Source organism: Mus caroli, chromosome 3, assembly GCF_900094665.2.
Source record: "Mus caroli chromosome 3, CAROLI_EIJ_v1.1, whole genome shotgun sequence".
Classification (NCBI taxonomy): domain Eukaryota; kingdom Metazoa; phylum Chordata; class Mammalia; order Rodentia; family Muridae; genus Mus; species Mus caroli.
In genome coordinates this window covers 93,040,552-93,051,332 of record NC_034572.1, presented here as the reverse complement: position 1 = coordinate 93,051,332, position 10,781 = coordinate 93,040,552, and the positions used below count along the sequence as shown (strand labels likewise).

At 39.8% G+C, this 10,781-nt stretch overlaps 1 protein-coding gene across 1 annotated transcript in view; it reads left to right on the top strand.

Annotated features, from left to right (window-relative positions):
- The window catches only part of LOC110291755 (hydroxyacid oxidase 2), a 31,263-nt gene extending 28,871 nt beyond the window's left edge, over window positions 1–2,392 (top strand). Inside the window, exon 10 of the mRNA XM_021159030.2 lies at window positions 1,217–2,392. Coding sequence (XP_021014689.1) covers window positions 1,217–2,028 — 812 coding nt within the window. The 3' untranslated portion in view covers window positions 2,029–2,392. The remainder of the gene's footprint in view (window positions 1–1,216) is intronic.
- The last annotated feature ends 8,389 nt before the right edge of the window (window positions 2,393–10,781 follow it).

The window sequence follows — 10,781 nt, the reverse complement described above, 5'->3', positions numbered from 1 at the left end:
AAAAGAAACAAGATACCAGGATGGCTCAGAGACCTAGGAGAGAACCAACCACAAGAGGCATAGAACCAACCAGCACTGGTGCATTTATGTATGTGTGCATGTGTGTGTGTATGTGAAATACTGTGTAATGATATTCTGTTATACTCATAGATTGATGTCTAAAACAATTGTCACCAGAGGGCTTCGTCCAGGAATTGATGGAAAAATATGCAGGGACCCACAGAACTACATTAGGCAGAGTTCAGATAACCCTGCTGAAGAGAGGGAGGAAGGATTGTAAGAGCCAGAGGGGTCAAGAATACCACAAGAAAATCCATATGTGCTCCATATTGTTGCCTTTCATTCTACTCACTCCAAGATGTCTTTACAAAAAGAAAAAAAGTATTTAGATTTTCTAGGAACTCCTTTAAAATATCCCTACTAATATCTAATTCATGGCCCCAACACACACATATCTGTAGGAAGATGCCAAAAGCCCCTGGTGTTCTTAGCCCGACCATAAATTATAATGCTTATGTGCTGTAAATCCCAGCAGCTGGAGATGTGAGTTGACAGGGATGGTGATTAGGGCATTACTTTACTAGAACATTGTCACACTGAAAAAAATGTCACAGTAATAGCTTTCAGCCCTCACTAGCAAGCAAACCCCACATTTAATTGGCTAATATATTTAACTTGAAAAAAAATGAAGCTGTTTCTCTAGGAAATCGAGTTAAAGAGTGACTTGTACTGCCAATAAATGACTGGATGATAATGACTCCTTGCCCAGGACATTCCTTCCTTCCTCCACAATGTGCTGTCAGTGTTCTTGCTTTCCAGAAATGACCAGCAGGACACATGTTGTTTTTCAGTTCTCTAGCAAGATCAATAGAAAATAATGATATAAATGACAAATCCTCATTCCTAATGCTATATTGCCAAGGTACATAGTAGAAAGCCTTTGTTCTTCTCTAGAATTGAAGATCAGAGACAGAAAGGAAGACCTGTCAAGGATGTGCATCTAGAAGCTTCAGATACCAGATAGCATATATTACCTGTTTTCTTATTGGTTTGTTTGTTTGTCTGTCTTTTATTCTCATGTGTCCAAAGCATAGTTATGCTGATTCTGGAACAGAAAAAAAAGCTACTGGGAATAGGGTAAAAATAACAGGAAGCCAACTCAACTCCTTATTCTATTTTCCGACACTGACACTGACAGTGTGTTGTCTGTGATTAGGTACCCAGAACCTATTGGAGGCCTGTGTTCAAGCAAGTGTGCCAGCCTTCATCTTCTGCAGCTCAGTTGATGTTGCAGGGCCCAACTCGTACAAGAAGATTATCCTGAATGGCCACGAGGAACAGAATCATGAAAGCACATGGTCTGATCCATACCCATACAGCAAAAAGATGGCTGAGAAGGCAGTACTGGCAGCCAATGGGAGTATGCTGAAAAATGGTGGCACTTTGAATACTTGTGCCTTAAGGCCCATGTACATTTATGGGGAGAGAAATCCATTCATTTCTAATGTAATAATTACGGCCCTCAAAAATAAGGGTATTCTGTGTGTTACTGGCAAATTCTCCATAGCCAACCCAGTGTATGTGGAAAATGTGGCCTGGGCACACATTCTGGCAGCCAGGGGCCTTCGAGACCCCAAGAAGTCCACAAGCATCCAAGGACAGTTCTACTATATCTCAGATGACACCCCTCACCAAAGCTATGATGATTTAAATTACACCCTGAGTAAGGAATGGGGGCTCCGCCCTAATGCCAGCTGGAGCCTTCCTCTGCCCCTGCTCTACTGGCTTGCCTTCCTGCTGGAAACTGTGAGCTTCCTGCTAAGTCCAGTCTACAGGTATAGACCTCTCTTTAACCGCCACTTGGTCACACTGTCAAATAGCACGTTCACTTTCTCTTACAAGAAAGCTCAGCGAGATCTGGGCTATGAACCACTTGTCAGCTGGGAGGAAGCAAAGCAGAAAACCTCAGAGTGGATAGGGACACTAGTGATGAAGCACAGGGAGATACTGGACACAAAGTATCAGTGATGGAAAAAGGGCAGGTACATGGCTCTGGGAGTTATAAGGTCCTGTAGCAAGTACAGAGGCACAAGCCAGGTCCTGCTGCCTCTTGTAGACACAGAGACTAACTTGGTATCTTTCTCAAGTCACCAGAAGGCTTGACAGTCACTAACCCACTCACAAGCTTTCTTCCCTAAGCCCCTGCTCAGAGACAAACATAGCTGAGTCTCAGTTGTTAGGCTTCTGCAATTACAATTTACTTTCACTTAGAACTTAGTATTGCTTTTATTTCCCCCTTCAAGTCCTAAAGCATAGCCTGCCTTTGGCAAAATCCTATTGTTTTCTGAAACAAAACAGAAACAGCAATAAATATTGTAATGCCTTACCTGGATTCAGCATCTTTCTATTCTTGGGCACTGCTATGATTTCCCTTCCATACCCAGGCTTTGTCAGTTCACAAGTCAAACACTGAAGTAGAGTTCACTCAGAAGAAGTAGTAATCTGAGATTGGCCTTAATCATGCAGAAGTGGGTATTGTGTGGTACTCACCAGAGAAGACTGCTCAAACATGGGGTTAAGCCAATAAACATGTCTTTATTATCTGGCTACCAGATACACTAGGTGCTCAGGACCCCAGTGCCATACTGAGCCTTTCTCAGAGTAAGGTTTAAGCACAAAATGATGTTCTAGGTTGACATACTTCAGTTAACAAAAACAGACAAATGTAGAATAACAGAAGCTAAAAAGCAATACTANTAGATTTTNAGGCTTTCCAAACGTATATAGACTGCCAAAAACTAGGCCTTTGTCTTAGTTTTAGCAGGATGTTCTATCTAAGTGCCAAGTTTTATGTCCTGTGTGGTATTCCTATCATGGTTTCAGTTGTGCAAAGATCTAGGACCTTGTTACTGTCAGCATGAACTGGATGTTTGACATAGATTAGCTCATTTTATACTCCCCAGACAAAGACTCTCATTCCTCTATCATGTTATGAGTCTTCCTCTCTACCTTCCTGATTGGATAGTGGAAAGTTGTCCACTTCACTATAGACACTTAACGGAAAGCTCTGTCTTCCCACTAAATCTTGCAGTTTGCACTTGCTTGTAATAGGGACAGCAGTCATGAACAGTGGGCTGCTACTCCTTTGGACAGCTCCAGTTCCATTGGCTTCCACCTACCTACCCAGACATATATACCCAACTTACCAGAACCGTAAGGAAACTGTAGTCCTTAAGAAATGTCCCTAGAAAGGGAAAGCCAAGAGAGGGAGGAGCTCTCAGCTGTTACACCTAATGTCAGTGTCCTGGAAGATTCTAAAACATACCTAGAAATATTTGTGACATGTAATTTAATCAGTAACAAATTGGCTAATTAATAAGCCCTTATTTATACTTTAAAATGTACACAATAAAGACAAGCCTAAGTTCCTGGAAGGTTAGAAGGAAGAGACCTGGCTCAATCACACACTTGATTCCCCTAAGCCTAGAATCTGGAAGACATTATCCCCATCTCCTGATGTCATGTCAGTCCTTTACAGGTTGTTTCTGTGTGGCATCCTCTGACATTGTGCCCTTTATTTCCTTCCAGTTTTCCCCTTAATTTTTTCAATATCTCTGAGGATAGGAAACCATTCAGGAAATATGTAGTAAATTAAAAGAGAACAGAGCTCTTTTCTTTTTTTTTAATATTTTTTTATTACATATTTTCCTCAATTACATTTCCAATGCTATCCCAAAAGTCTTCCATACCCCCCCCGCCACTTCCCTACCCACCCATTCCCATTCTTTTGGCCCTGGCATTCCCCTATATTGGGGCATATAAAGTTTGCAAGTCCAATGGGCCTCTCTTTCCAGTGATGGCCGACTAGGCCATCTTTCNATACATANGCAGCTAGAGACAAGAGCTCCAGGGTNCTGGTTAGTNCATCATGTTGTTCCAACTATAGGGTTGCAGATCCCTTTAGCTCCTTGGGTACTTTCTCTAGCTTCTCCATTGGGAGCCCTGTGATACATCCAATAGCTGTCTGTGAGCATCCACTTCTGTGTTTGCTAGGCCCCAGCATAGTCTCACAAGAGACAGCTATATTTGGGTCCTTTCAGCAAAATCTTGCTAGTGTATGGAATGGTGTCAGCGTTTGGAAGCTGATTATGGGATGGATCCCTGGATATGGCAGTCTCTAGATGGTCCATCCTTTCATCACAGCTCCAAACTTTGTCTCTGTAACCCCTTCCATGGGTGTTTTGTTCCCAATTCTAAGAAGGGGCATAGTGTCCACACTTTGGTCTTCATTCTTTTTGAGTTTCATGTGTTTAGCAAATTGTATCTTATATCTTGGGTATCCTAAGTTTTGGGCTAATATCCACTTATCAGTGAATACATATTGTGTGAGTTCCTTTGTGATTGTGTTACCTCACTCAAGATGATGCCCTCCAGGTCCATCCATTTTGCTAGGAATTTCATAAATTCATTCTTTTTAATAGCTGAGTAGTACTCCATTGTGTAAATGTACCATAATTTCTGTATCCATTCCTCTGTTGAGGGGCATCTGGGTTCTTTCCAGCTTCTGGCTATTATAAATAAGGCTGCTATGAACATAGTGGAGCATGTGTCCTTCTTACCGGTTGGGACATCTTCTGGATATATGCCCAGGAGAGGTATTGCTGGATCCTCCGGTAGTACNATGTCCAATTTTCTGAGGAACCACCAGACTGACTTCCAGAATGGTTGTACAAGCTTGTAATCCCACCAGCAATGGAGGAGTGTTCCTCTTTCTCCACATCCTCGCAATTTCCCTTTCGAAATGTCCCTAGAAAGGGAAAGCCAAGAGAGGGAGAAACTCTCAGCTGCTACCCCTAATGTCAGTGTCCTGGAAGATTCTAAAACATACCTAGAAAAATTTGTGACATGTAGTTTAGTCAGTAACAAATTGGCTAATTAATAAGACCTTATTTATACTTTAAAATGTACACAATAAAGACAAGCCTAAGTTCCTGGAAGGTTAGAAGGAAGAGACCTGGCTCAGTCACACACTTGTTTCCCCTAAGCCTAGAATCTGGAAGACATTATCCCCATCTCCTGATATCATGTCAGTCCTTACATTGTCTACCTTTACAGGTTATTTCTGCGTGGCATCCTCTGACATTGTTCCCTTTATTTCCTTCCAGTTCTCCCCTTAATTTTTCAATATCTCTGAGGCCAGGAAGCCATTCAGGAAATATGTAGTAAAGTAAAAGAGAACACAGCTCTTAACCAACAATCAACAGATCATCATCCATTCCATGATGGCAGAAGGAAANCAATGCTATATTAGGTANCAGNAGNCCTTAGTTTAGGTAGATAATCCTGAACAGTNCAAGTAAACCACCATAAGGCACANTAAGGTACAGAAAGATTGGCAGCAGCCTGAGACTATGAGCCTCCTTCTCTTTTTCTTCTTGATTATGCAATCTGTGGTCATGGAATAAGGAAAGCACAGAAAAATGCTCACTCTTGGGTGTGTACCTATGATTGAAGACACTGGAGCTTAGCAGAATATGTCTATGAAATATTACTACAAGAGAAGGAAATTGGAAAGGAGAGCCAAGTGCGTTCATGCAGGGAGGGCAACCTGAGAATGGTGTACAGTGTCAGTCAGTGTTCAGGTGGGGGAGGGAAGAGAGCCAAGGCAAATAATGAAGCATGACAAGACTTAAGCTGGGTTTGCAGAGAAGCATGGGGTGTCCAAAGGGCCAGATAGAACTGATCAATAGACAAGGGTGGTCACTAGGGATCTAGCACAGGACATTCCAATGGACATTCTGTTTAAAAGGCCACCTGTTAGAGAGTATCAGGATACCAAATATGTTGATACTTGATATCGGATCTCTAAATATTGGAGTGTAAGCTTTGGGCAGCAGAGTGAGAAAAGCTCAAGGAAAATGATAAATGTGAAATCATCTTTCTGGATAAAATGGGGCACATCTGTTCTTTCTTGGTGCTTTATCCCAAGGATTCATTTTAGTATATTTTAGCCTTCGGCATGTTTACAGTTGGATGAAGATAATATTTGAATATGTCAACTGGATGGTAATTAGTGTACAAACCAATAATCCTATCTTTATGCTAATCATTTAACTCTGGCCTGCCGTTCTGTCTCTGCTCCTAATTCATGGTCTAGCTAAGAGATAAAACATGAGATCTGGTAATGCTGTAGACAGAAAGGTGTGTAATGCTTGATAAAGGTAAAGTCTAGAAGCAATATCTTGTCTGGACAAAGACTTAAAGGCCTTTGCCATTTAGCTACACAGTGATAAATGGGTGGGATTTCACAGTTTAAATGATGCAGGTAGATGTATTGGAGGTTATAAAGACCCATATGGGAATGTGGTTGACCCTGAGGCAACAACAACAACAACAACAACAACAAAACAAGTTTGGGAAAAGTAATATGCAGTCATAAAGACAATACCTGAAATGGCATAAGAGATGTAACCATTAATATAACAATTCTAGAGTAAAGATGTAACAATGAATGTATCAATGCAATAACCTATAGCATTGTAAATTAATAATCACATAATGTCAATGCACATGGGTTTTTAAACAAAAGCAGTGAGACCTAAATATTTTCATGGATTTTCTCATTTCCTCGAGGTGTTGGAATATGGTGTTAAGTGTTCTGAATTGTAGAATGTATCTCTGTGGAATCAATTGCAGTATCTCCTTTGGCATATCTAAGCACAGTTCAATTCAGTGAAAACATTCCTGGTGACAAATGTGATAAATAACTCAATCCTATGTGCACAATAAGGATTAAGGCATGAGTACAAAGAAACTCTTTCTAATGAACAAATGACATTTCCCATAAAGATAGATTATAGAGACTGACGGGCTCATGATAGGTTTTTGAGGAGGATCTGTTGTGGTCTCAGCGACACAAAGGTCACCAGGCTATTAATTGTATCCTTTCCTAGCCTTTCAGGCAGAAAACAGGTTATACATCTGTAATGGTTTGTATATGTTTGTCCCAGGAAGTGGCACTATTAGAGGGTGTGGTCCTGTTGGAATAGGTGTGGCCTTGTTAAAGTAGGTGTGTCACTGTAGGTGTGGGATTTAAGACACTCATCCTAGCTTCCTGGAAGACAATCTTCCACTAGCAGAATCCAGATGAAGACAAAGAACTCTCAACTCTGTCTACACCATGCCTGCCTTGGATGCAGCCATGTTCTTGCCTTGATGATAAGGTACTGAACCTCTGAACCTGTAAGCCAGCCCCAATTAAATGTTGTCCTTATAAGAGTTGCCTTGGTAATGGTGTCTGTTCACAGCAGCAAAACCCTAACTAACTACATCTTTAACTTCGAAGAGAAAAGTCTATGTGTTTGACATTTCTCTAGTGCTCACTTGTGAGTAAAAGGATCTTTGGCTCTCTCACAATTGTGAGATGCCATGTGAGTATTGTAAATCTAACTTGGTTTCTCTGCCAGAACAATGAGTTTTCTTAATTGTTGAGCCATCTCTCTAGCCCATGATTTCTCTTTTCTAGTGTGCTGGGAAAATAACTTAGTCCCAAATCAAAGAGATAAAAGCAGTGTAGAAATAAATACCTGGTTTTTATTCTGATTCCAGTCGCCTCATGTTTCCAAATGGAGAGAACATTTTGAACAAAGACAGTTCCTGAAGACCCTGTTATAAACAAGGTTTAATCCTTTTATAACAGTTAATTAATACTGTTAAGAAAATATGAGGCCAAAAATCTGGGGACAGGATCCTTTTAGTCTTCATCTGAGCCTCAGAGTTAACCCTGTGACACAGCTCTTTGAACCTTAATTCCACTAGGAGAGAGCTGGTCTTCCAGGAGAGATGTCACTCCTAAATTCACAGGGGAAACCAAAACTTCTGCTCCAATAGCTGGCCAAAGAGTGATCTGCCATGAGATCACAGGGCACAGGAACCTGAAGCAACTGGGTACAGGATATTTCTGGTCTCCATCTGTGCCCTGGAGTTAACTCTTTGGCACATTTCTCTATACCCAAATCCTGCCCTGAGGGAGCTGGTCTCCCAGGAGTGCTGACACACCTAAGTTCACAGGCTCACAGGAGGGACAGGCTCCCGTCAGAGACAGCAAGATCAACTAACACCAGAGATAACCAGCTGATGAGAGGCACATATAAGAACATAAGCATCAGAAACCAAGTCTAATTGGCATCATCAGAACCTACTTAACCCACTATAGCAAGTCCTGGATACTGCAAAACACCACAAAAGCAAAATTTGGATTTAAAATCACATCTCATGATGATGATAGAGGACATTAAGGACATAAATAACTCCATTTTAGAAATACAGGAGAACACAGGTAATCAGGTAGAAGTCCTTAAAGAAGAAACACAAAAATACTTAAAGAATTACAGAAAAGCACAACCAAACAGGTGGAGTGATTCAACAAATCCATTGAGGATCTCAAAATGGAAATAGAAACAATAGATAAATCACAAAGGGATAAAACCCAGAAGATAGAAAACCTGGGAAACAAATCAGGAGTCATTGATGCAAGCATCACCAACAGAATAAAAGAGATAGAAGAGAGAATCTCAGGGGCAGAAAATACCATAGAAAATATTGACTCGAGGAAAAGGCAACAGGCAAAAATGCTCCTAGTCCAAAACATCCAGGAAATGCAGGACACAATGAGAAGACCAAATCTAAGGATAATGGGTATAGAAGAGAGCAAAGATTCCCAATTTGAAGGACCAGTAAATATCTTCAATAAAATAACAGAAGAAAAATTCCCTAACCTAAAGAAAGAGATGGAAATATTTGCAATCTGTGTCCATTGGTGCTAATCACTGAGTGGTCCAATTTGAACCTCTTTTTCTCAAATCTTTGCTTCTGTTTAAGAATGAGTTCATTCACCAGAAAATTAGGATAGAGATGGTCAATACTGCCCACAACATAATTACGCTTGGGACATCTATAATTGTCCTCTGAAATCTGATGAGTACACTTGTAACAAAAGCTGTGGCCACATTTTGTCATGTATGCTTCTTCAATCTTTTATGTTTGATACAGTTAAGGGTGTATTAAACAAAGATTGGAAAGACAATGACATGAATGAATTTGTAAGTGCTTTGTGTTGGTGAGCATTATCAGACTGGTAATTCAATGTGCTGATTGCTGCTAAGAGCCAGGATACAATTAAGGTGCTAGAATTGGTGTAAAGAGTTTTCTGAAGTCAAATTGTCTTTGATCCTTCCAAAAACCATCTGCAACTGATGATTAGAAGAAAAATAAATGGCAGGTGATGTCTCTCCCAACATCACTTGGATTTGTTCTGAGTACCTTTTCCCTCATTTATGCCTTTTGGACATTGGGAATATCCAGAGAATTTGCTGCCATCAGTGTAACTATGAACGTTGTTGTTGGCATTGTGGCTATCTAATTTTGTGATATGGAAACAAATTTATTTAAATAAAAATAACAACAAAAACAAAAAAAGAAAAAGATGCCCATGAACATTCAAGAAGCCTTCAGAACTCCAAGTAGACTGTACCAGAAAAGTAAGTCCTTCTATCACATAATAATCCAAATACCAAATAGACAAAAGAAAAATTAATTTTAAAAGCAGTAAGAGAAAAAGGTTAAATAGCATATAAAGCCAGACCAGAATTATACCAGAGACTCTAAAAGTCAGAAGATCCTGGGCAGATGTCATACAGACCCTAAGAGTACACAAATGCCAGTCCAGTCTACTATTAACTCTCAACCAATATAGATAAAGAGAGCAAGATATTCCATGATAAAACCAAATTTACACAATGTCTTTCCACAAATCTAACCCTACAAAGGACATTAGATTTAAATATCCAACACAAGCAGGGAAACTACACTCCCAAAAAAGAAAGATAGTAATCTTTCAAACCAAAAGGAATATAGCCACAGAAAGATAATTGCACCTCTAACAACAAAAATAACAGGAAGCAACAAACAATTTTCTTTAATATCTTTTAACATCAATGGGTTCATTTCCCCAATAAAAACACATAGAATAACAGACTGGATACATAAACAGAACCCAACATTTTGCTGCATACAGGAAACCTGCCTCAGTGACAAAGACAGAAACTACTTCAAAGTAAAAGGCTGGAAAATTTTTTTCCAAGCAAAAGGTCCCAGGAAACATTCTGGAGTAGCCATTTTAATATCGAATAAAATCTACTTTCAACCAAAAGTTATCAAAAAAGGATGAAAAAAGGACACTTCACACTCATCAAAGGAAAAAAATCTACCAAGATGAACTCTCAATTCTGAACATCTATGCTCCAAATACAAGAGCACCAACATTCATAAAAGAAACTTCACTAAAGCTCAAAGCACACATTGCACCTCACACAATAACAGTGGGAGACTTCAACACCCCACTTTCAGCAATCATGAGCAGATCATGGAAACAGAAACTAAACAGAGACACAGTGAAACTAACAGAAGTTATGGACAAAAGGATTTAACAGATATCTACAGAATATTTCATCCTAAAACAAAAGAATATACCTTCTTCTCAGCACCTCATGGTACCTTTTCTAAAACTGACCATGTAACTGGTCACAAAACAGGCCTCAACATGTACAAGAATATTGAAATAATCCGTATCAGATCACCATTGACTAAGGCTTGTCTTCAATAACAACAAATACAACAGAAAGCCCACATGCACAACAATGCTCTTCTCAATGATAACTTGAGAAATGTAGAAATAAATAAGTAAATTAAAGACAATTAGAATTTAATGAAAATGAAGGCAC